This window comes from Vipera berus (assembly GCF_964194415.1).
Source record: "Vipera berus genome assembly, chromosome: W".
In the NCBI taxonomy this organism is placed as follows: Eukaryota; Metazoa; Chordata; class Lepidosauria; order Squamata; family Viperidae; genus Vipera; species Vipera berus.
In genome coordinates, this window is record NC_138210.1 from 26,289,681 (window position 1) to 26,316,183 (window position 26,503).

General features: G+C 54.3%; 1 protein-coding gene across 1 annotated transcript in view; it reads left to right on the plus strand.

Moving 5' to 3' along the window:
* The window catches only part of LOC308676582 (KAT8 regulatory NSL complex subunit 1-like), a gene marked incomplete at its 5' end in the record, with an annotated part of 305,549 nt that overhangs the window by 188,351 nt on the left and 90,695 nt on the right, over positions 1–26,503 (plus strand). Inside the window, one exon of the mRNA XM_081342460.1 lies at positions 12,266–12,387. Within this exon, the coding sequence (XP_081198586.1) occupies positions 12,266–12,387 (122 nt within the window). The remainder of the gene's footprint in view (positions 1–12,265; positions 12,388–26,503) is intronic.

Here is a 26,503-nt window from a genome sequence, read left to right on the forward strand (position 1 = left end):
CCATATGTCAGGAGTCCATGGCTGGGCAGGAGGATTAAACACCATCATGTGAGTACCTTCTCTGCGTAACAAAAGTCCAACCTCACTGACCCATGCCCTGTAATTCTGTCCTGACTTCTTTAATTTTGAGTCACCAGCCAGTGGTACAATGGAAGGTGTTTGATGAGGAATATACAATTGAGGTACTGGCTGTGCAGGTTGTGCAATCCGACCATAACCTGCAGGGGGCACCAGTGGCGTCCGTGCCTGGACATGCGGCAGTTGCATTGAAGCTGCCGGTAGTCTTGGTGCTGGCTGTGACTGTCTTTGAGCTGCTATTCTACCCTGGCCAGCAGGAGGCGCTGGCGCTGGGGCTGGTGCATTAGCATAATCTGCAGATGACACTGGCCTTCGCATATAAGAGCCCGGTGGCAATTGCATGTGGGTTAAATATGGCTGTGCTCTGCCAGGTAGAGGGGCTTGCATAGAAGCAATATTAACAGAAGAAGCAACAGTAACAGGAATCCTAGCACCATCAGGGACTGGAGCCTCAGATAACGGCAGAAATCTTGTATCTCTGAGCAAAGACTCCTCCATAGACAATTGCGAGAGTGAGAGCTCCAATTTATGTCTTAATGCAGCTTCACCAGTAGATGGTGCTATAACATTTGCTTCAGGCATCACTGTGGCTCTGTATGGCCTTTGGGACAGCCCATGATCATGTGACATAGGAGCCTCCGGTTCCCATTCGTCTTGCATGACACTCAATGATGGGCGTGACTTTGGCTTTGGGGAAGAAGGAGGCAACATGGCTTCTCCTTGTGGGTGTGGCAATATGGCCGGTTCATGCTCATAATTCCTCTCATATTGCTGAACCATTGACACATATTCCTTTGCCTGCTGCAAACGCCTTTCAAAAACCCCAATTTGTTCACAGTAGCCTTGCATAGCCCTATCTCGCATAGTTTGCTTGAGGCTTGAAGGAGCAGAAGAAATTTTCTTTGGCTGAACTTTAGGTTTCGCTCCAAGCCTTTGAAATTCATCTTGAGCCCCTGGAGTGTGAACATTTCCAAGAGCAGCTGCCAGGGAGCTTGGAAAAGTAGAAAAAGGAGTGACTGACCTTGCATCGTCGACAGGAGCAGGTGCGTCTTCTCCAAGGCGTGTGGCCGAAGCTATCGGAGTTCTTAAAGTTGAAGGGAGCTGGCCCACAGAAAAACTCCTTTTTAGCCGTGGCTTCCTTCCTGACATGTTTCAGCAGTTAATCACCGCTGCCTCACTAGCACTAACTAACTGATAACAGCCGCAGAAACATGCATCTCCAAAAACATAAATCAAACCATTCTCTGCTACCAAAATGTCAAGGTAAAAATCACCTTTGTAGAGGGCGACGGACCGTGCTTCAGAGAATGCATGATGTGCATGCAGGAAGGCAATAAAAACAAGATGTATAATCTTACTAAATACCTTTTACTTACAAAAATATAAAAACTAAATATATATTATAAAGAGAGCTAGCTGGCTACATTCTAACGTAACAGACAGTAACAGCAAAGAGAATAAAACAAGATACAGATAACAACTCAGAACTTTCTCTAGACATGCGCAATAAACAGACTGAAACCATAACATAGCTAGTCATATGGGATTCACTATGGTTACCAGATAAGTTATCACAACAGGTGCAGAGAGCAGGGGAAAATGTACAGTTAGAAATGAACTTTCTGACGAACAAAAAAAAACGTGCAGTGACACATCAGTTGGGATTGTCCCTGCTGTGTAGCAACCTCCGTGCCTGAGCTGTTGGAGGCCATGTCAGGGTTGGCAATGGAGTTCCTCAGGATTATGGTCCTGGGGGACTTCAATCTGCCATCCTTGGGTTTGGCCTTGGAAGCGGCCCAGGAGTTCATGGCCACCATGGTGACCATGCGCCTATCCAGATCATCCAAGGCACGACTTGGGACAGTGGTCACATGCCAGATATGATTTTCTTGTTGGAGCAATGGCAACGTGATCTGGTGGGGGATCTGTCATTATCCCCCCTGTCATGGTCAGATCACGCCCTGGTGTCCTTGAGATTCTTTTATGCCACCCCCCTTTGCAGGGACACTGTATCCATTCAAGTGGTCTGCCCTCAGCAACTGATGGAACTGTATTTGTTCCAGAGGGAACTGGGGAATATCCCAGGGTCTTTGCTGCACAGTCCTACCAAAGCTCTGATTACATCCTGGAACCAAAGAGCAGGAAAGACTTTGGACAGGAACACATGTGTGTGGCCTCTCTTGACCCATCACTCCCAACATGGAGGAGCTGTGGGCTCTGAAAAGAGCCAAGAGACACCTAGAGTGCTGCTGGAGGAAAACGAAGGATGAATCTGACCAGACACAAGTTAGAGTTGCTATTAAGGCCTATCTTGTGATGGTAAGAGTGATGAAACAGCTTTATTTCTCCACCCTTATTGCTCCTACAGAGTGTCACCTGGCAGCCCTGTTCACAATCATCTGGTTCCCCCCAGGACAGCAGGGCTTGGGTGATCATCTTCAGGGCCATGCAGAGGAATTTGTGGAATACCTGATGGACAGAGTCTCTTGGATCTATTCCCAGTAGGAATCCATGCATGGTGCAAGTCCATTAGTGATGCCTGGGGAAAGATCTTACCTGGTTATCTGGGAACACTTCAGTCCTTTTGGTCCTGATGAAGTGGACAGGTCCTGGATGCTGTCAGCACAACCAAATGTCAGTTAGATCCCTGTCCCTCCTGGCTGGTGAAAGCCTCCAGAACAATGTCCTCCAGGTGGGTTCAGTCAGGGATAATTTCTTCACTTGCAGGAGGGGACATTTCTGGGACCTTTCAAGGACACCCTGGTCTTCTCCCCCCTCAAAAAAACCATCTCTTGATCCCAGTTGTCTGGATAATTTTTGTCCAGTCTCTCACCTCCCCCTTTTTTAGGGAAGTTGGTAGAAAAAATGGTTGTATGGCAGCTTCATAAGGACCTGAATGAAACTGATTATCTGGACCCCTTCCGGTCATGTTTCAGGCCCAGTTATGGGACAGAAACAGCATTGGTTGCACTTGTTCATGATCTCTGGAGAGAGCAAGATAAGGATAATGCATCCATCCTTGCTCTCTTTGACCTCTCGGTGGCCTTTGCTACCATTGACCATGGTATACTTTTGGGCCACCTGTGGGGATTGGGGCTGGGTGGTGCAGTTTTGCTCTGGTTTAGCTCCTTTCTCCAAGGAAAGTGGTGATAGGGAGTGAGAGGTCCAGCCCACAGCCACTCCTTTGTGGCATGCCCCAGAACTTGGTACTCTCTCCACTCTCCACTCCTTTTTAACATCTACATGAAGCCGCTGGGTGACACCATCTGCCACAATGGGATGAGGTACCATCAGTACACTGATGATACTCAACTTTACATCTGCATCATGGTGACCCAAATGATACTGTCGCTGCACTCTTGCATTGCCTGGAGGCCATGGGAAGACAACAGGCTTTGGCTAAACCACGGGTCGGCAACCCACGGCTCTTTGAGCCGTCTCCTGCGGCTCCCAGTCACCCGGTGCGCGCACACCTCTCTAAACGGGAGGCGCCACTCTCCATTTGGAGAGGTGCACACACACCTCTCCAAACCGCTGCCGTCTTGTTTGCGCAGCTGCCGCGTTTGTCCATGTTTGACGAGCGCAGCAGGTCTCCGAACGGGACGGCGGCGGTTTGGAGAGGTGCGCGCGCACCTCTCCAAATGGAGAGTGGTGCCTCCCGTTTAGAGAGGTGTGCGCGCACTTCTCCGAACGGGCGGAGGTGCGCGCGCAGCTCTCCAAACCTTTGGAGAGGTGCGAGCGCACCTCCGCTCGAACGGGCAGTGGCGCCACGTTTGGAAAGCTGCCGCGGCCCGTTTGCAGGCTACTGCCTTCCTCCGAAGGCGGTAGCTTTGCAAACGGGCCGCGGCAGCTTTCCAAACGAGCAGCGCCACTGCCCGTTCGGGCGGAGGTGCGTGCGCACCTCTCCAAACCTTTGGAGGGCTGCGCGCGCACATCCGCCCATTCAGAGAGGTGCGCGCGCACCTCTCCAAACCTTTGGAGAGCTGCGCGCGCACCTCCGCCCGAACAGACAATGGCTCCGCGTTTGGAAAGCTGACAGATCCCCCGCAACCTCCAGGTGAAAATCCTCCATTTTCCCTCTCACAGCCCTCCCTTAAAAATTCCGTTCCCGGCGAGGGCTCGGGCTTTTAAAAGCCACCGGGGCCCGGCCGCTGTAGTTTAGTTTAGTTTAGTTTTATTAAATTTTTATACCGCCCTTCTCCTGAAGGACTCAGGGCGGTGTACAGGGCAATAAATATCAGAATATAAATACAAAAGTTAAAAGAAGTTAAAAGAATTAAATAATCATGCCCAATATAATACAATGATTAAAACTATGTTAAAATTAGATCCAACCCCAAACCCATCAAACCAGGCCAGATTGTTCAAATAAATAAGTTTTTAAATCGCGCCGGAAGGAGCGAAGGTCGGGGGCCATCCGGAGCTCAACCGGCAAGCGGTTCCATAGGCCTGGCGTGCCCACAGAGAACGCCCTCCCCCTGGGGGCCACCAATCGACATTCTCTGATCGGAGGCACCCTGAGGAGGCCCACTCTGTGGGAGCCCACTGGACGGAGGGAGGTTGATGCCGGCAGCAGGTGCTGCCATAGGTAATCCGGACCCATGCCATGTAGGGCTTTATAGGTCATTACTAGCACCTTGAATCTCACCCGGAGGGCAACTGGCAGCCAATGCAGCTCGCGGAGCAGAGGTGTAACATGGGAGTATCGGGAGACCCCCAACATCACTCGCGCGGCTGCATTCTGCACCAGTTGAAGCCTCCGAGTGGTCCTCAAGGGCAGCCCCATGTAGAGAGCATTGCAGTAGTCCAAACGAGAGGTCACGAGCACATGAGTGACTGTACGCAAGGCATCCCGGTCTAGATAGGGCCGCAACTGGCGCACCAGGCGAACCTGGGCGAAGGCCCCCCTAGTCACAGCTCCTATATGATCTTCTAAGGAGAGCTGTGAATCTAGAAGGACCCCCAAGTTGCGAGCCCGATCTACGGGGGCGTAATAACTCACCCCCCATATTAAGAGATGGAATATTCTGCGTTTCCCGAGATGCCAACACGCACAGCCACTCAGTCTTGTCAGGGTTGAGCTGAAGCCTGTTCCTCCCCATCCAGACCCGGACCGCCTCCAGGCAACGGGACATCACGTCGAGGGCATCACTGGGGTGGTTTGGGGTTGAAATAAAAAGCTGGGTATCATCAGCATATTGATGATAAAAGGTAAAGGTAAAGGTTCCCCCGCACATGCGTGCTAGTCGTTTCCAACTCTAGGGGCCGGTGCTCATCTCCGTTTCAAAGCCGAAGAGCCAGCGGTTGTCCGAGGACATCTTCCGTGGTCATGTGGCCGGCATGACTAGACGCCAAAGGCGCACGGAGCGCTGTTACCTTCCCACCGTAGTGGTCCCTATTTTTCTACTTGCATTTTTACGTGCTTTCGAACTGCTAGGTGGGCAGAAGCTGGGACGAGTAACAGGCGCTCACTCTGTTACGCGGCACTCGGGATTCGACCCGCCAAACTGCCGACCTTCTGATCGACAAGCTCAGCGTCCTAACCCACTGAGCCACCGCGTCCCTTATATATATTGATGATACCCAACCCCAAAACCACGAATGATCTCACCCAGTGGCTTCATGTAGATGTTGAACAGGAGAGGCGAGAGGACCGATCGCTGAGGAACTCCACAAACAAGGGGCCTCAAGGTCGACCTCTGCCCTCCTGCCAACACCGACTGCGAACGCCCCAGAAGGTAGGGGGAGAACCACTGAAGGACTGTGCCTCCCACTCCCAACCCCCTGAGGCGCCGCAGCAGGATACCATGGTCGATGGTATCGAAAGCCGCTGAGAGGTCTAATAGGACTAGGACAGAGGAACAACCCCTGTCCCGAGCCCGCCAGAGATCATTCACCAGTGCGACCAATGCCGTCTCCGTGCTGTACCCGGGCCTGAAACCCGATTGGTACAGGTCTAGATTATCAGCTTCCTCCAGGAACAAAGGGAGTTGATGCGCCACCACGCTCTCAACAACCTTCGCAAGAAAGCGAAGGTTGGAGACCGGACAAAAGTTATTTAATACAGCTGGGTCCAGGGCAGGCTTCTTGAGGAGGGGTCTCACGACCGCCTCCTTCAAGGCGGCAGGAAAACTACCCTCCCTCAAAGAAGCAGTTATCACTGCCTGGAGCCAGCCTCGTGTCCCATCCCGGGCTGCATAAACCAGCCAGGAGGGGCACGGGTCCAACAATCACGTGGTGGAGCTCAGCTTCCCCATGATCCTGTCCACATCTTCAGGAGTCACAGGATCAAACTCCTCCCAGATAATATCGACAAGACTGCCCTCGTCCTCATCATCCGACTCTGCCCAGTCGGAGTCCAAACCGGTCCGAATCCGAGCGATTTTGTCCGACAGATGTTGACTAAACTCCTCGGCACGACCCTGCAAGGGCTCCTCCCTCACCTCTTGATTAAGGAGGGAGCAAGTTACCCTGAACAGGGCGGCCGGGCGATTATCTGCGGACGCGATGAGGACGGCAAAGTGATTAGACCTTGCCGTCCTCATCGCCGCGAGATAAGATCTCGTGAAAGACCTTAGTCACAACCGGTCAGATTCAGATCGGCTGGATCTCCAACAGCTCTCTAGGCCCCGTCTCCGACGCTTCATCTCCCGGAGCTCCATGGAGAACCATGGTGCCCATTGGGATCTGCACCGGGTCAGGGGCCGCATGGGTACAACTTGGTCGAGTGCCTCCATGGCCGCCTTTTCCCAGGCTTCCACTAGGGCATCGGCTGAGCAGTGAGCAAAGGAGGCAGGTGGTGACCCAAGCGCCACCTGGAACCGCTCAGGGTCCATTAAGCACCTAGGGCGGAACCATCTTGTTGGTTCAACCACCCCACGATGGGGAGTGGCAAAACGGAAGACCAACCGCAGGAGGTGATGATCGGTCCATGACAGGGGCATAACAATTGGAGAACCCCCACCTAGATCATCTAACCACCGTCCAGATAGGAAAACCAAATCGAGCGTGTGGCCCCCCCATGAGTCGGACCCTGAATAACTTGCGTCAGGTCCATGGCCGTCATGGAAGCCATGAACTCCCGAGCTAACTCAGATGATCCCCCCAGGGATGGTAGATTAAAGTCACCCAAAACCATAAGTTTGGGGAACTCAATCACCAACCCTGAGAGGATATCGAGAAGCTCAGGCAGGGCTGCTGCTGCGCGACTAGGCGAAAAGTACACCAGCAGCAAGCCCAACCAAGCTCTAGGGCCACATCTCAGGAGGAGGGACTCACACCCGTCTATCTGGACAACGGTGGCCTCCCGCGGACATAAGGTCTCCCGCGGACATAAGGTCTCCCTCACAACTACCGCCACTCCACCACCCCTACCCTGAGCTCGAGGCTGGTGCAGCACCCGGAAACCCAATGGACAAAGATCAACCAGAGGTACACCGCCCTCTGGGTCCAACCAGGTCTCCGTGATGCAAGCCAGGTCCGCATGCTCCTCCTCAATCAGATCACGTATAAGAGGAGCCTTGTTGGCTACGGACCTGGCATTAAAATACACGAGCCTGAGCTCAGGTGGCTGCTCATCCTCGCTCCCAGAACCATAGGCTGAAATCAGGGGGTCGGAGCGCATCACCGCACGGAGACAGCGGGGACGCACTCCCGGATATTGATACGGCCCCCTGTTCATACGCCTGCTGCCATTCCCTACCGCCGTGGGAATAGACAAACCCACATCCTGCTCCGGGGCCCCGGAGGCACCCAACCCAAGCCTCGTCACGGCGCGATCAATCCCAGGCCTGGTCTGAGAAACGGTTGGTGGAACCCCCCCAGTCTCCAACCAAACCTTTTTAGAACCCTCCCCCCTCCCTAACCCCACAAAAAATTGAGCTAAAAAGTGCACCAGGGGCCTCTTATTAAATTTGTGATGGAGGCTCCTGTCCTTGCCCAACCATCTCTCAGGGTCCCAATAATTGGGCCCGTCATCAAGAGGATAGATTGAAATAAAGGCGGGTCGCACCCAGGAAGGGGGGGCACCCCTGAGCGCAAATAAGTCCGTGCTTGAATAGGATAAAACCATTTTTCGGGTAGATCCAGCCAGGCAGTCCCATAGTCACTTGGAAAGATGTAAGATAGAAGATCAACAGTGTCCAGTCCACCAGCTTCCTGCCACTTGAGCTGGCCAGGTGACTCCCGAGACAGATCGGGCACCTCTCTCTCACAGAGGGCCCAAACCTATCCAGAAGCGGACAGAATACCAACCCAAATAAAGCATACCTCCCTAGATCTCTCACCTCTAGGGAGATAGCCGATGGTATAGGGTGGTACAATTGATGGTATAGCTGAGCCACCCTCCCACAGCGGCTCAGCTCCAAGACCTTCTGAGTCCGATGGGTTTGGTGGGTTCGTGAGGGGAAGAGAGGAATTAGAGCAGCAATTAACCGACATAACCTGAAGATGACAAAAGTTCCAGTCACAAGAATCTTCTCAAAAGCGAGAAAAGCGAAGAAGGCTGAAACAGCAGATGGATCCAAGCCAGGTAGCTCAAGTCCAAATGGCCACAGGACACGAGCACCACGAGCTGACCTGTGCCGCCTGACCCACAGCGTGCAGCGCCAGAAAACCAACGCCCAGCCGAAGGTCCCCTTTGCCAGAGACAGGCACGAAACAGACTCCCAGTGGCCAGCAAACAGCAAACAGCATGAGCGAAGAGCCATTTCGCATACTCTCAGCTTTCAGCGTTCCGCGTTCTGGAGGCCACTCTAGGCCGCAGCTCTATGGCTCCGAGAAACAGCTGCTCAGAGCCCTCCAAGCCGCGGCAGCTCACCGCTCCACAGAGGGCCTCCAAAGAAGAAAAAACGCTGGAAAACGCTCCGAAGAAGAAAACGCTGGAGCGCTTCAAAATGGGTCTGCATCACTGACGGAAATATCAACCATCTCTCTTCCTAGCTCTTTCAGCTCAGCAAATTCCAGCGCAGAGGGGAAACACCTCTGCAGCCCCCCTTCGGACTCCAAGGACGCCAAGGTAGCCGGAGCTCACCACGAAGCTCACCTAAGCACGTCCGCCATCTTGGGCATGCGTAGTATTCCTATCCTCGCCTGTAGGCGAGGACCAGCTTCCTGGCTCGCTCCCCCTTTTCCGCAGGCATTATTTGCTCGAAAGTGTTTAAGTTTATTGCTCAAATGATGTTTCTAATTAGCGCTTTGGACCGGGTCCCTCTATTTTTGAGGGAGGGGAGAGGGAGGAGAAACTTATTGTAAAAAAAAAATAGAGGGAAAAGACTCCGCTGGAAGCAATTCCTGCTTTACAAAAGCCACTAGTGCCGAGAACTCCGTTTGGGCGGAGGTGCACGCGCACCTCTCCAAAGGGGAGACCCGTCGTCGCGCAGGTGCCTCCCATGTTTTTTGCACATGCGCAAAATGTTTTTGCGCATGCGCATGTGTGGACGCACGCGCGCGCACTTTTTGCTGCTCCCACTTTTTTGTTTGTGTGATGGAACCGGTTCTGAGTGGCTCTTTTCCTTTTTCCGGTTGCCGACCCCTGGGCTAAACCCTGGTAAGAACAAATGGCTTTGGGTGCGTGGAACTTTGGGATCCAGGACTTTAAACATCTTTAGTTCTGGGTGGGGTTGCACTACCTCAGACAGACTCAGTGCACAACTTGGGGATTCTCCTGGACTTGCAACTTCTGCTTGAAGAGAAGGTGGCAGTCATGGCTAGGACAGCCTTTGCACAACTTCATTTTGTGCGCCAGTGGTGCCCTCTCCTGGACCGGGAATCCCTGCACTCAGTCACTCAAGACCTGGTCATCTCATGCTTGGACTATTGTAACATGCTCTACATGTGGTTACCCTTGAAGAGTATTCGGGAGCTACAGGTGGTGCAGAATGTAGCCACACAGAAAGTTCTTGAGACCCCTAGACTGGCCCATGTTACATTGCTGTTCTGCGAATTGTACTGGTTGCCAGTTTGCTTTTGGGTAGAATTCAAGGTGTTGGTTCTTACCTTTAAAGCCCTTCATGGCATGGGTCCAGGTTATCTGAGAAACCATCTCACCCCAGTGGGATTGGCCTGCCCCACCCACGCTGGAAGAAGGGGCATGCTGCAGACCCTGTTAGTCAAGGAATTCCTTCTGGTGGGGTGCAGGAGAAGAGGCTTTTCTTTCATGGCTCCCGTTGTCTGGAACATTGTGCCCCTCCCCAGGTGAGATCTGCCCCCACCCTTTTGGCCTTCCAAAAGGGCCTGAAGATCTGGCTCTGCCTAATGGCCTGGGGCCCCAATGGGGGCATGTCATTCTGGATGTGGTTAATGGACTAAGACCCCCCCCACCTCCCCATGTTCATCTTGCTCCCTTCCCATCTTGTCACTTTTAAATCAATTTTAGTGTTTATTGTTTTAGTGTTTTATCTTGTTTTCATGATTGTAAGCTGCCTAGGAGGGACACGGTGGCTCAGTGGGTTAGGACGCTGAGCTTGTTGATCAGAAGGTCGGCAGTTTGGCGGGTCGAATCCCGAGTGCCGCGTAACAGAGTGAGCGCCTGTTACTCGTCCCAGCTTCTGCCAACCTCGCAGTTCGAAAGCACGTAAAAATGCAAGTAGAAAAATAGGGACCACTACGGTGGGAAGGTAACAGCGTTCCGTGCGCCTTTGGCGTCTAGTCAATAGTAGTTGGATACTATTTTAAAAGTTTGAAATATAATAAGGTTGGTTTCAAATTTTCCCATAATAGGCTATTTTTTCATAAATGCCTGTTAGTAACCCTTTCTTCTAAGCTTGTTGATACTAAAAAAAGACCTAAGTATATTCTGTACCAAGCATTTAGAGCAGTAATAAAGATATCTTGAGTATGAAATTTAGGTGATCGGTACAATAAAAATGAAGTAAATGAATAACTGTCTTAAATGGGTATAATAGTTTGGTATAAATTTCTATATCAACAGAGCAGAGTCTGAGAATCTCCTTAAGACAGTGTTTCTCAATGGTGACAACTTGAAGATAGACTGAGCATTTATTTGTCAGTGGGCAAACATACAAAATCAGCAGGGGATCAAATATTTTTCCCCTCACTGTACCTATGTAAAAAAGGACGCGGTGGCTCAGTGGGTTAGGACGCTGAGCTTGTCGATCAGAAGGACGGCAGTTTGGTGGTTCGAATCCCGAGTGCCGCGTAACAGAGTGAGTGCCTGTTACTTGTCCCAGCTTCTGCCAACCTAGCAGTTCGAAAGCACATAAAAATGCAAGTAGAAAAATAGGGACCACTACGGTGGGAAGGTAACAGCATTCCGTGCGCCTTTGGCGTCTAGTCATGCCGGCCACATGACCACGGAGACGTCCTCGGACAAGCGCTGGCTTTTCGGCTTTGAAACGGAGATGAGCACCCGCCCCTAGAGTCAGAAACGACTAGCACGCATGTGCGGGGGAACATTTACCTTTTCCTATGTAAAGCTGTATATATAAGGCATTGTCCATTCAGATTCTCTAGAATGGCCTAGAGATGCTTAATTTACTCCTTTTCCTCAAGCTGCATGCTTCTTCAGATACCCAAGGATTTTTCTTCCAATCATCCTAAATGGAAAAACCAACTTCATCTAATTAGTATTCAGAAAGTATCTTAGGATTGTTACCTTCTTTGCATAAACAAGTAATTCAGTGTACGTTGACTTTATATTCTAGCCCTTGGTTGTTTCATAGCTGTGAATTTTGCAGCCCAGAAGAGTAGCTTTGCTTTAGTTTTACAAGGTTGCTTGGAATTTACATCAGAAGTTCTAAATTTTCCATTAGTATTTGATTCCCCAGAATATTTAAACAAATTAGAACTTATATAAATCCCCTCCAATTGTATTTGCAAACCCATATTTACATGCCTGTACTTAAGATCTTGGCTGAGAATGAACTATCCAAAGACATTGGCCTAAATTTTCTGCAGGACATGAATATAATCAATATACAAAAAAATAGGTACCCTCATTCTCTTCTCTTCACTATCCTTACTATTCCCCCAACAGGAGGGGTGAGAAGATGACAAGAAGTCCCATGATGTCAAATGTTGAGCTCTTACAGCAGCCACTTCCTGTTAAATCACTAGATTAAAAGACAAGAACATTTGTCTTTTCTTTCTTGGTGCTATTATTTTTGAAATTTTTCCCTCTTCATATCACTGTCTGATTTTCACTGTTGTTTTCTGCATTGTTTTGCAGCAGCAGCCAAGGAGGAGAAGAGGGGAAAGCTCTTTTGACATTAACAACATTGTCATACCAATGTCTGTTGCTGCAACGACCAGGGTAGAAAAACTTCAATACAAAGAAATTCTTACACCAAGGTATATCCACAGGTTTAGTTAGCACCTTAAACTTCCATGATCTATCTTCCTGTTCATCTAAACCAATTGAATGGTGTAATGTCTCATTGTTCAAATCTTTCCTCTGTAGACTGCTTGAAAATTACTGGGGAACTACTTGATAAAATATTTTTGCTCCACAACACTAACAATACAAGCATTAGAATCTTGTTTTTCTTCCCATTGCACAGACCATCTGAATGAAGCTTGTAGACCACCAGTGGTTTGCAGACTACAGAGAACCTCTGATAAATAGGGACACGTGTGGAAGAACCTCTGGGCCCCATGACGTTGCTGATCTATATTTTTCAGCTGCTAGCATGCTCAGTAATAAAGGATGCCAGTTAAACAACTAAATAATATCTACAAGACCACCAATGCTCCCTCAGTGGTCTAGAAACAAAGCAACTCTCTTAAGATCAGGTTAAGCATTCTGCTAAATAAGTTACAGAATAGGTCTCCAGTCAAATTTGGGGGGGTCAAGGACTTCCCAGGAAAACGAAATGGACCTAGTATGTTCCTTACACTGCTGGCCTTACAAAAAAAAATTCCGTTATGGAGGCCACACTTCCATTGGGAGTGAAATTTCATAAGGTCTAGCAGCTTGATAGAAAATGGAATGGGACTTAGGCACCGACCCTTGGCCGCGCCCACTTCTTTCCCGGCCCCCTGTCACAGCCGATCTACAGTGGCCTTTCATCCTCTGCTGGCCTTCCACCGGCACTCCTCTCCCACCAATGACACCTCCCCTGGCCCTCCACCCCCAGCCCTTCATACCCCGAGACACATTTTTACCCAGGTGATTCGCTGCATGGGACAAGTAGTCATGCCTCCTGGCAGCCAATTAGATTGTAGGCAGCAGCGATGCAGAGGCACTGAGGGGGTGGCGGGTGGCTGGGGGACACAGCGGGTGGCTGGAGGGCAGGCGATATTGGCTGCAAAAACTGGAGAAAGCTGGGACGGGGGTGCACTTTTCATTTTTCTTTGCCTCTCGTCCTCCAAGCCATTCCAAATTCTCAGTTTCCTCAATGTGAGAGATCAGTTGGGGTGGGTCTATCTCGGTAGTCTGTGATCAGTCTACCCCAGATTCGACACCTCAACTGTTGTGAGAGGACAGTTGTGGCTCCTTTGTCTGGTTGCCGGCTTGGGTGAGAGTGGGGCCGGATTGGTGGATCTGAGACACTCTCCGGACTTAATACTACTTTAACATCATTTCAGTATTAGTTGACCATCTATCTGCTCATAACTTCCCTAAGCGGATATTGTTAGTATATGGTTCAGTTGTGTTATTTTAGCGTGGACTTGTATGCCCTCAGGAGGGTTCCTCCCTCCTGGGTACGACCTGTTGCTCTTTCCTCTACTTCCCTTAAGGACGGGCCCAATTGCTGGGACCCCGAGAGGTGGTTGAGCATAGACAGGGGCCATTGGTGGAAACGTATTAAGAGACCCCTGGTATGTTTTTTTAGCCGGTTGTTTTAAGGGGCTAGGGGGGGGAATGGTAGGGTTGGGAGGGATATGGGGTGTATTTTATCAACCGGTTGTCAGTCTGGGGCTGAGATGGTTCCCGGCGAGACGGGGTTGGGGTTGGGGACCTCCGGTTTTCCCAGCAGTGGGGTGGGGTTTCAAATCCCCATGACGATTGGGAACGGCAGCAGGTGGTTACATGGAGGGCCATATCAACATCTGGGATCACGCCCCCGCTGTCTTCAAGCGGTGGCGTGCTCCGACCCTCCGGTTGCTACCCGCTTATCCGGGGGTGAGGGGGATCAGGCCTCTGGTATATTTTAATGTCAGATCCGTTGTGAACAAAGCTCCCCTCGTCTGTGATTTGATCGAGGAGGAATGCGCGGATCTGGCATGCATTACGGAAACCTGGTTGGGCTCAGAGGGAGGTGTCCCTCTGACTGAGCTTTGCCCTCCAGGTTTCTGTGTGCTTCACCGGCCACGGGCTCAGGGTAGGGGCGGGGGTGTGGCGGTGGTTATACGGGAGACCTTATGTCCGCGGGAAACCACTGTTGTACAGATGGGCGAGAGTGAGTCACTCCTCCTGCGTTGCAGCCCTGGGGCTCAGTTGGGCTTGTTGCTGACATACCTGGCGCCCAGCAGTGTAGCAACGGCCCTGCCCGGGCTTCTCGACGCCCTTTCAGGGTTGGTGGTTGAGTTTCCCAGACTTATAGTTCTGGGCGACTATAACCTTCCTTCCCTGGGGGGATCGTCGGAGTTAGCTCGGGAGTTCATGGCCTCCATGACGGCCATGGACCTGACCCAAATAATTCAGGGTCCGACTCATGAGGGGGGGTCACACTCTCGACCTAGTTTTTCTATCTGGACAGTGGCTTGAAGATCTGGGCGGGGGCTCGCCAACTATTGTCCCCCTGTCATGGTCCGATCATCATCTCCTGCGGTTGGTCTTCCGTCTTGTCACCCCTTGCTGCTGGGCTGCGGAACCGACCAGGTGGTTCCGCCCCAGGAGCCTAATGGATCGGGAACGGTTCCAGACGGCGCTTGGGTCTTGTTGTGATTCAGGGTCAGCCTGTGGGTTCGGCAGTTGGGTCGGACGATTCAGAGGAGGAGGAGGAGGAGGGGTTTGGAGAGCCTGCAGAGGACAGTTCTGAGGCTTCGCAGAGCTCTCAGACAGGCCCCTCCCATCTGGTTACTACGCAGACCCAGCTGTGTGAGCCTGACAGCGTGGATGAAGATGACCCACAGCTGGCCCTGTTCAAGGACGCCTGACGCAGGAGGCAGTCAATCAGGAGTAAACAGAGGAAGGCAATGGGGCACCTCGGAAGGAGACAGAGAGAAGCCACGCCTTGAACTGTTTAAAAGGGGAATGTGTGGGAGGGCTGGTTTGCTGAAGGCAACCATTTGAATAGCTCCTGTTTTAGTGGTTCGTATTTTGTTTTGGTCATTTTGCTCTGTTTTGTGTAAATAAATTTGGCGGGCTTACTTCCAGCCTTTTGCCTTTTGTAAAGGGGTTGTCCCTGCCTTTTCTGCAGGGCCGGTAATAGACTGGAACAGAACAGTTTGCCTTCAGCCTCCCACCCTTTATTATTATTATGGAGCAGCTATGTGCTGAGAATGCCCAGCTCGCCCAGCAACTTGCTTTGTTGGCAGCTCAGGTGGCTCAGCTGCAAGCTCAGGTCCATGCTGCACCATCACCATCACCCAGGAGAAAATGCCAAGTTGCGATGCCGGATAAATTTAATGGCACTCCAGAACTGTTTCCTGCTTTCCTGGGACAATGCCAGCTCTTTATCAGCGTGAGAGCAGCTGATTTCCCCACTGACCGGGATAAGGTGGGGTTTGTGTTAAGCCTTCTTTCCGGTGATGCAGCTCGTTGGGGCACGCCTCTGCTGGCTCAACTTAGTCCATTGTTGGACAACTTTGTGGGGTTTTGTGATCATATGCGTCTGATGTATGAGGACCCTATAAAGACGCAGACCGCTACTCGACGCTTGAAAACTCTGAGGCAGGGTCAACGCCCCCTACAGGGCTATATCAGCGATTTTTGGCTGCTTAGCCAGGATTCCGCCTGGAATGAGGCTGCACTTGTGGATGCCTTCCAGGATTGATTGTCGGAGGAGATGTTGGATGAGCTGGCCCGTGTGGATATTCCCTCAGACCTCAATGGGCTGATCCATCTCTGCCTGCGGATCGACACTCAGTTGCAGCAGCGAAGGAGTCGCCGTGCCACCCCACAGACCCCTGCAGCCCCTGTTGTGCGTGAGACCCCAGTTCAAAGGGAGGAGCCAATGGAGCTGGGTGCCGCCAGGTCTCGTCTCTCGGTGACTGAAATGAACAGACGACGGTCGGGGGGGTGGTGTTTTTACTGCGGGGACCCTGGGCATTTGGCTGCTTTTTCCCCAAAGAAGCGACAACAGGCATCAGTGACCGAGTCTGCCCCGAGAAAGTCCCCTACTTTTCTGTCGGGAAACGCCCCGAGCCCGATCTAGACGGTGTGATAGATCAGGTGTCCCACAACAACACTGAGCGACGTCTTTCCGATGCTGCCTGTGGACCTCCATGGCATCTGATATTGGAGGCACGTCTGATCCTTCCTGGCAAGCCAAAGGGGATTCCAGTCCATGCCTTAATTGACTCTGGGGCCACCACAAATTTTATGGACTCAGCATTTGTGGCCAAATGGGCTGTTCCCCAGTGCCCGGTGGAACCGCCCATGTTAGTGGAGACTATCGATGGTCGAGTGCTCCTGTCTGGGCCAATTAAGGCCGCCACGCAACCATTATGTATGGCCATCAGTTCCCATGTGGAGGCCATGCAGTTCTATATCACCTCAGATCTGCATTTCCCCGTGGTCTTGGGACTGGCGTGGCTCCGGGCGCATGACCCACAGATCTATTGGTCACAGAACTTGGTCACCTTCCCAAGCTTGCAGTGCGTGGACCACACCCGCCATATCTGTGCCGGTCAGGTGGAGGGTTCCCCAGGGGTTTCCTTGCCTCTCGAACTGTCCGACTTTGCTGATGTGTTCAGCGAGACAGAGGCAGATCAATTACCCCCACACAGGCCCTATGACTGCCCCATTGATTTAGTCCCTGATGCACCTCTCCCAGTGGGGCGTTTGTACTCCATGTCGGACCCCGAGATGGCTCCATTGCGGGACTTTCTGGAGAAGAATTTGGCTCGAGGTTTCATCCGGCCCTTGTCCTCACCAGTGTCTGCACCCGTGCTCTTCGTTAAAAAGAAGTCCGGCGAATTGCCGCTTTGCTGCGATTATAGGAAACTCAACGCCATCACGGTGCACAATCGTTACCCGCTGCCCCTCATCCCCAAACTCTTGGACCGACTCCGGGAGGCTAAGATCTTCACGAAACTGGACCTGCGTGGAGCTTACAACCTCATCAGGGTTCGGCCGGGTGATGAGTGGAAGACGGCGTTTGGTACTCTCTATGGACATTTTGAGTACACGGTGATGCCGTTTGGCCTTACCAATGCCCCCGCCGTGTTTCAGCATTTCATGAACGATATTTTCCAGGATTTGTTAGATCAGTTTTTCCAGGATACCTACTGCTGTTACTCACGCTTTGGGCATGGCAGAGTATCCATCGGGGCTTGATTTGGTAGCCGAGGAGGAAGGGGCTGTTGGGGCTGCAGTTGCAACTCCACCTGATCCTGGCGTGACAGAGGGGCCAGCAGTGCGGCCGAAGACCAAGGGGGTTATGGCCTCGGCTGAAGCTGGTGATAGTTGGGAGGAAGGGTCTCTGGCTCAGAGCGGGGAGGGGTGGCAGAGCCCTCCCTTGGAGCGTTTGGACCAAGTTCGTGGTGAGGGCCGTTCACGGGCCGCAGTGCCAGCTTGGAGGGAGCGGCGGCTGACGGAGGAGGAAGGCGAGGAGTGGAGCTACTCTACGGCCCCAGGGGCCTACACAATGGATGTGTTGCGGGACCGTTTTGGGGAGTTTGGGTATCAGGACACTGCACCTTGGTCGCCTGCGGGACCGGCTCAGGAGACGCGGCGATGGTCGCTACAGAGGTTGACACCCGGCCAGTCGGGCCAGCCCAGTTTCCGCCTGGCAGGCCCAAGGTTTCGGGGCCCGCCATCACGGCTGACGGAGGCGGGAGCTGTTCAGGCCGAACGACATCACCCCGGGGCGTCAGACCAGGCAGAGGCCACCAGGTGGGCAACAACGGCCGGGGCGTCCGCCCGGCCATGGAGCGGGCGGCACCAAGCACCAGGTACAAGGGGGCCCAGGGCCCAGGGGGGCCCCTGGGGCCCGGGGGTTTTCTGGGGCCCTCCACCACTGCCAGTCACGTACGACGGCCACCCTGACCGGCTCGCCATGTTCCTAAGCCACACCATTCACCACCTGGATCAGTACGGTGCAGCCTATACCTCCCAATGGGCCATGGTGGTGGCTATCACAGCAAGCCTGCAGGGAGAGGCCGCAGCTTGGGCGGCTGACCTGTATGGCGAGCATGCTCGGGAGCTGGCTGACGTCGGGTTGTTCCTGGAGTCACTGTGGACGCAGTTCGAGGATGTGGCCCGCACCCACAGGGCTGAGGCGGAGGTGGTGGGGCTGCGACAACAAGGCAGGCCCGCAGCAGAGTATGTCGCTGAATTTCGCCGGGTGGCTCGTAAGCTCCGCTCTTGGCCGGAACGCTTGCTGGTACACCACTTCCAGTCGGGGTTGGACGGCGCGCTGCGGAGGGCGTGCGTGGTGCGTGGAGTGCCCGAGCGACTGCTGGAGTGGTACCGGGTCGCTGTAGAACTTGACGTCCGGCTGCGTGAATGCAGGGGTAAGTCGGAGGGGGTGGTCGGGACCCGTAGGACCCCTGAGAGGCCAAAGGAGGAGGATCGGAAGGCCGTGGCCCCAACGGCAAACCCACCTGTGCCGCTTCCGAGACCAGCTATAAGATGTTTCCGGTGCGATCAGCCGGGACACCGAGTGGCCACTTGCCCCTTGCCGGCACCTCGTGCCGCCGCAGCAACCCCCGCCGGAAAGGGCCCCACAGCACGAAAGTCGGTGGAGCGAACAAGAGCTGCTCACCAGCTGGCGTCCCTGATGACGACATCAGCAATCGGCGCGGAACCACCCGAGGCCAACGACCCAGAGCCCTACGAGAGCCTGGAGGAGGAGGAGGACCCTATGGTGAGTGACCCAGTGGTGCCTTTCACAGTTCCGGTCGTGCTCATCAACCTGCGAACGGGACATAGGGAGGCTTGCCCAGCACTGATCGACACAGGCAGCACCCGGTGCCTTATCAGCCAAGTGGTGGTTGCCCGGCTGGGATTGGAGGTGCGCCGCCTGCCAACTCCCCTTCGTTTCCAGCAGGTGGACGGATCCCTTTTGGGGGGGGCTCCAGTCACTCGGGTGACGGGTCCTATTCGATTGGAGATGGGGACCCACTGGGAGACTTTGCGATTCCTTGTCGTTCCATCGATGACGGAGACAGTGATCCTGGGGTTGACGTGGCTCGACAAGTGGGGGCCCACGATCTGGTGGGGGGAGGGCTGCCGGCACCTACGGTTGGGGACAGGGCCTCGACCACCACCACACGCATATGTGGGTCCTTCTGAGCAGCTAGGTGGTGAGCGGGTTCAAGGGGCAGAGGGGGTGGCGGAAGCCTGCTTCCCACAGGTATACGCTGACCTAGCAGAGGTTTTCGACGAGAAAGAGTGTGACGCTCTGCCTCCTCACCGAGCGACGGACTGCGCCATCGAGCTTGAGCCGGGCGTAAAGCTGCCAAAACCGCGCATGTACGCTTTGATGCCTCGCGAGATGCAGGAGCTACGTCGTTATATCGACAAAAATCTCGCGAGGGGGTTCATCCAACCTGCCCGATCCAAGATAGCAGCGCCAATACTGTTCCGGGAGAAGAAGGATGGCACGCTTCGCATGTGTGTCGACTTCCGAGGTGTCAACGCGGTCTGCGTCGAACATCTGTATCCGCTGCCACTCATGAAAGATCTTCTGGCACACTTGTCGACGGGACGCATCTTCACGAAGCTAGATTTACGGGAGGCGTATTATCGGGTGCGGATCAGAGCTGGGGATGAGTGGAAAACGGCGTTTAACTGTCCGTTGGGCAGTTTCCAGTTCCGAGTCATGCCGTTTGGACTCCAGGGGGCCCCAGCCGTCTTTATGCAGATGATAAACCAGGTGCTTCACAAGCACCTGTACCGCGGGGTGCTAGTGTACCTGGATGACATTTTGATATATACTAAGACTATGGAGGAGCATATCGCCCTCGTGCGCCAGGTGCTACGGAAGCTGCTGGCTGCCCGCCTTTATGTGAAGCTCACCAAATGCGAGTTCCACAAGACGAGGCTGGATTATCTGGGGTATCGAGTGTCTGCGAGCGGCATAGAAATGGACCCTCGCAAAGTGGAAGCCGTCCTGCAATGGCAGGCGCCACGGACGCGGCGACAGCTGCAGAGTTTTTTGGGGTTCGCGAACTTTTACCGCCAGTTTATCCCAGGTTTTGCAGCGACAGCCTTGCCGCTGACAGACCTGTTGCGGACGCGGCAATCCGGGGAGAAACCACGTCCGGGGTTGAAGCTGGCGTGGACCACCACGTGTCAACGGGCGTTCGAGACCTTGAAGGCCCTGTTTGCTAAGGAGCCGGTGTTGGTACATCCTGATCCCGACCGTCCGTATGTGGTCCAAGTCGACGCCAGTGACGTCGCGGTAGGGGCTGTGCTGTTGCAACGGAACACGGAGGGCGTGCTGCAACCATGTGCCTACTCCTCCAAAAAACTGTCGTCGACAGAACGCTCGTGGGCAATTTGGGAGAAGGAGGCGTTCGCCGTGCGCGCGGCCCTGGAGACGTGGCGACATCTTCTGGAGGGGGCTGTCCATCCCTTCGAGGTCTGGACAGACCACAAGAACTTGGAAGTCCTGCAGTCCCCGAGGAAACTGGCGCCCAAGCACGTCAGATGGGCTCTCTTTTTCCGGCGGTTTAATTTCGTCCTGAAGTACGTACCAGGGGGGCGGAACTTTCTTGCTGACACGCTCTCACGGCTGCCGCAATACGACACCAAACGAGAAGCAGTCGTACAAGAGCTCATCCCGCCTAGTGCATCCCCGAGTGCGACCCAGGCAATCTGCAGCGTGGGGGACGATTTGTCCCGAGCCATGGACGAGGCCTTAGCTACAGACGCCTGGCTGAAGGAGCATCCCGGTCTTCTAACTATGCGCGACGGTTTGGCCTGGCACGGGGATAAGCTGTATGTGCCTCAGGCACTACGCCCCGCCATTTTGCGCCGATGTCACGATGCCAGGCAGGCCGGTCATTTTGGCTTCCTGAAGACCTTACACTTGGCACGCCGTCAGTTTTCGTGGCCGTGCATGAAGGCGGACGTGGAACACCACGTCCGGAGATGTCACGTATGCGCCACAGTAAAACCCCGTGTCGGGAAGCCATTGGGTCTGCTACAGACAGTTTCGGACCCTGTACGGCCATGGCAAGACATTGCCATGGACTTCATTGTCGGGTTGCCGGAAAGCAGGGGATACTCGGTAATCTGGACAGTCATCGACCTCTTCTCCAGACAGGCGCACTTCGTCCCCTGCAAGGGGCTGCCGTCCGCCAAACGGTTGGCACGACTGTTTATGACTCATATCTATCGGCTGCACGGGGTCCCCCGACGGATTATATCAGACCGCGGGGTCCAGTTTACAGCACAATTCTGGCGAGAGTTTCTACGACACATCGGCTCTACCCAGGGCCTCAGCTCCGGTTACCACCCAAGCACCAACGGGGCCGCTGAAAGGGCCAACGCCACGGTGGAAAGGTTCCTCAGGAGCTATGTGTCGTACCAGCAAACAGACTGGGCAGACCTCCTGGTATTTGCGGAAGTCGCCCACAATAACGCCGTGCATAGCAGCACGGGTTTGACACCATTCCGGGTGGTGGCGGGGTATGAGTTTGTCCCTGTCCCGGAGTGTGGACAGGGATCGGCGACACCCACCGGGCTTGAGGAGTGGATGCACCACTTGGGGGCCGCCTGGAAAACCGCTAGGGAGGCGATGGTGAAAGCCCAGGCACGGGTGAAGGAGCAGGCAGACAGGAAAAGGGAGCCCTTCGACACCCCCAAGGTCGGGGAGTGGGTGTATCTGTCAACCAAATATTTGCACTTACGGGTACCGAGCAGGAAGCTAGGCCCTAAGTTCCTTGGCCCTTTTCAAGTGGTTCAGGTGATCAACCCCGTGACCGTCCGTTTACGGTTGCCAAAGTTCCTAGGGAAGATCCACCCTGTCTTCCATAGTAGTCTACTAAAGCCCGCTAGGGGAATAACAGAGGAGGCGGGTGGGAACGCTCCGGGGCCTGTTCACGGGGACCGGTACGAAATACAGGCAATCTTAGACTCCCGGGTACGGAGGGGCCAGATACAGTATCTCGTGTTGTGGAAAGGATATCCATTGACAGAGGCTTCATGGGTGAGGAAAGGGGATGTTCAGGCAGATCGTCTGGTCACGGCTTTTCACCGAACACATCCGTCCAAACCGGGGGGTAGCACTGGGGACTCAGCGGCTTGTCTTCGCGGAGGTCTATCTTGTTGCTCTTCTTTTGCAGGAGGGCAGATGGTAGGGGGAGCCGACTGTCAAGCCCCGCCGGCCTCCCGTCCGCTCGGGCCTCGACATCGCCTCCGTCGAGCCCCGGACTCCCGGATGGTGGGCGTGGCTTCGTCGGCCGCCGCAGCGTGCCGCCGCAGCCCCGCTGAGCAGCTGACCGGTTCCCAGCTGAGCAGCGCACCCGCTCTCTCACGGCCGGACTCAGGACCCTCGCTTGGTTCTTGCAGAGCACGCCACCGCAGCCCCGCCGAGCAGCTGGCCGGTGCCCAGCTGATCGGCGCGTTCGGACAGCACCTTCCCCGGGCCCCGGACGCTCGTTTGGAGGGCGTGGCTTCGCCCGGACTCCGCGGAGCGCGCCGCCGCAATCCCGCCGAGCAGCTGGCCGGCGCTCAGCTGATCGGCGCGCCCGCTCCCAGACGGCCGGCAGGCGCGCGCTCGCCTCATCAGCGGGGACGGCGCCGGGCGCCCACCGGTCTGGCGCTGACGTTTGCCTCTCGGCAGCTGGACACTGAACTGCGGATGGCGCCCGGGCAGCAACGGGATGAACCAAGCAGACAGCTGGACTCGCCCCAGCAGTTGGACTCGCCCCAGCAGACTGTGGAGGGGGGTGTGGCTGTGCCCGTTTTGCCACCCTCTGTTACTGGACTCGGGGGGAGATTAACGTCCGCAACGCCAGCACGGACTGGGGCGCGTGAGGGAGCGGAAGGACAGAACTCACCTGGGAGGGGGCTTGACGGGCTGCAGCAGTGCACGCAATGGGTGGTGGCTATGCACGGTGAAGGGTGGGGCATTTATGGGGAGGCGGGCGGATGCCGGTTTGTTTTGAAGGGGTGGGGTTAGGGTGTGGTAATATGATAAAAGAGTGTTGAGGCTAGGTGCCTCAACGCTGACTTTACCGCGGTTTGCTTTGTGGAAGAAATAAACCTGGTCACCCGTTCCTTTTGGAGTGCTTTTGTTTCCTGGCAGAGGACGTCGTGACAACCCGGCTCCTGCAGAAGAAGACTCGGTTTCAGTGGAACGCTCCAGAACAACGGGCTTTCCAGACTTTGAAGGAAGCCTTCATGAAGGAGCCCATCTTGAAGCATCCTGACCCGCAATGGCCGTTTGTCGTGGAGGCGGACGCCTCCGACATTGCCATTGGGGCGGTGTTACTCCAGGCAACGATGCCCAGTGGTACCCTCTTCCCTTGCACGTACCATTCACGAAAACTGAACCCTTCGGAGCGCAATTATACAATCTGGGAGAAGGAGCTGCTGGCCATCAAAGTGGCGTTCGAGGCCTGGAGGCATCATCTGGAGGGAGCGCGGCATCAAATCGAGGTCCAGACGGACCATAAGAATTTGGAAAGTCTGCAGACCGCTCGGAATTTGAACCAACGCCAGATCCGGTGGTCTCTTTTCTTTGCGAGGTTCAACTTCCGAGTTAAGTACATACCTAGCAGGCACAATCAAAGAGCGGATGCTCTGTCCAGGAAGCCCGAATATTCCCGAGTGGAAGACAAGCTTCTGCCTAGGACAGTGATCCCCATCGAGTCTTTTGCTGCAGTGCGGGAGCCGGTTGATATACGGGCTTGGATCCGGGAGGCACAGCAGCAGGATGTGTGGGTGGCTCAGCGGAAGGAGGTGGTGGGGACAGATTCTCCTTGGACAGTCATGGATGGACTCTTGTATTATCGTGACCGGCTTTACGTTCCGGGAGGGCCACTCAGGGGACTCATCCTCAGCCAGTGTCACGATAACCCGGCGGCGGGGCATTTTGGCCTGTTCAAGACCCCGAACCTGGTCTCCCGTACCTTCTGGTGGCCCTGAGTCTCACATGACGTCCAGACCTATGTCACTTCCTGTATTCCATGCAGGCAGGCCAAGTCAGTGACAGGGGCCCTGCCTGGATTACTGCAGTCTTTGCCAACACCCAAAAGACCCTGGGGGGCTGTGTCCATGGACTTTTTGACAGATTTACCCCCGTCTTCTGGTTTTACGACAGTGTATGTGGTGGTGGACATGCTGACTAAGATGGCGCATTTCATCCCCTGTCGTGGCTTACCGTCAGCCCGCGCCACTAGTCGTATGTTCATTCAGCAGGTGTTTCGGCTGCATGGCCTCCCTGATAGAGTCGTCTCTGATAGGGGGGCCCAGTTTACAGCCCGCTTCTGGCAGGAGTTGATGCATACGTTGGATATCAAGATTTGCCTCTCGTCCACGCATCATCCTCAAACTGACGGGGGAACCGAGAAGGTCATCGGTATTCTGGAACAATATCTGCGCTGCTACGTCAATCTGCAGCAAAACAATTGGGTGGACTATCTGGCCATAGCTGAGTTTGCATTCAACAATTCGCAGCACACCTCCACACAGATGACACCGTTCTTGGCCAATGTGGGATATCACCCCCGGTTTTTCCCCCTTTCTCCCATGGACTCACCGGAGCCGGCAGCAAACGACTACATGGCAGAGTTACAGGCAATCCATTGATTGGTGCGACGACAGTTAGAGAAAGCCAAGGCCGATTACAAAAGGTTTGCTGATCGGTCAAGGCGGGATACGCCTCCACTATCGGTGGGAGATCGGGTCTGGTTGTCCACCAGGAACCTACCGTCAACACGGCCGGTGAGAAAGTTAGATCACCGATATTTAGGACCGTTCCCAATTGAGGCTGTCATCAATCTGGTCGCCTATCGCTTAACTCTGCCACGTTCCCTGCTCGTGCATCCAGTCTTTCATCGGTCTCTGTTGGTCCCCGAGCAACCGGCCTGTCCACTCCGCCGAGCGGAACCTCCCCCATCAGGACCTTGTGATGGAGACAGCACCCCCGAGTACGAGGTCGCCAGCATCAGGGACTCCCGTTGGCTGAAAGGTCGTTTCCAGTACCTGATTGAATGGAAAGGCTGCGGACCAGAGGAGTTCACCTGGGAGGACATGACCATCGTTCATGCTCCTGCTTTGGTGTCTACTTTTCATGAACAATTTTCATCCCGACCGCATCTGGATCGGCAGACCCGGGAGAAGGGCCCTGCGGTGCGGGATAGTGTTGTGATTCAGGGTCAGCCTGTGGGTTCGGCAGTTGGGTCGGACGATTCAGAGGAGGAGGAGGAGGGGTTTGAAGAGCCTGCAGAGGACAGTTCTGAGGCTTCACAGTGCTCTCAGCCAGGCCCCTCCCATCTGGTTACTACGCAGACCCAGTTGTGTGAGCCTGACAGCGTGGATGAAGATGACCCACAGCTGCCCCTGTTCAAGGACGCCCGACGCAGGAGGCAGTCAATCAGGAGTAAACAGAGGAAGGCAATGGGGCACCTCGGAAGGAGACAGAGAGAAGCCACGCCTTGAACTGTTTAAAAGGGGAATGTGTGGGAGGGCTAGTTTGCTGAAGGCAACCATTTGAATAGCTCCTGTTTTAGTGGTTCGTATTTTGTTTTGCTCAGTTTGCTCAGTTTTGGATCTGTTTTGTGTAAATAAATTTGGCGGGCTTACTTCCAGCCTTTTGCCTTTTGTAAAGGGGTTGTCCCTGCCTTTTCTGCAGGGCCGGTAGTAGGCTGGAACAGAACAGGTCTATACCTATTTCCCTCACTCACAGCCCGGCCGACGCCTTGGTGGAGGCCTGGGAAAGGGCTGCCACCGAGGCGCTCGACCGGGTTGTACCCTTGCGACCCCTAATCCGGTGCAGATCCCAATGGGCTCCATGGTTTTCTGTGGAGCTCCGGGAGATGAAGCGTCGGAGACTGGGTCTGGAGAGCTGTTGGAGAGCCAGCCGATCTGAATCTGACCGGTTGCGGTTGAGAGACGCTACGAGGTCTTACCTCGCGGCGATGAGGACAGCGAAGTCTAATTACTTCGCTGCCCTCATCACGTCCGCAGATAATCGCCCGGCCACCCTGTTTAGGGTGACCCGCTCCTTCCTTAATCAGGAGGTGAGGGAGGAGCCCTTGCAGGGGCGGGCCGAGGAGTTTAGTCATCATCTTGCGGACAAAATCGCTCAGATTCGGGCCGGTCTAGACTCTGACTGGGCAGAGACTGATGGGGAGGAATCGAGCGGTCTTGAGAATGTCATTTGGAATGAATTCGATCCTG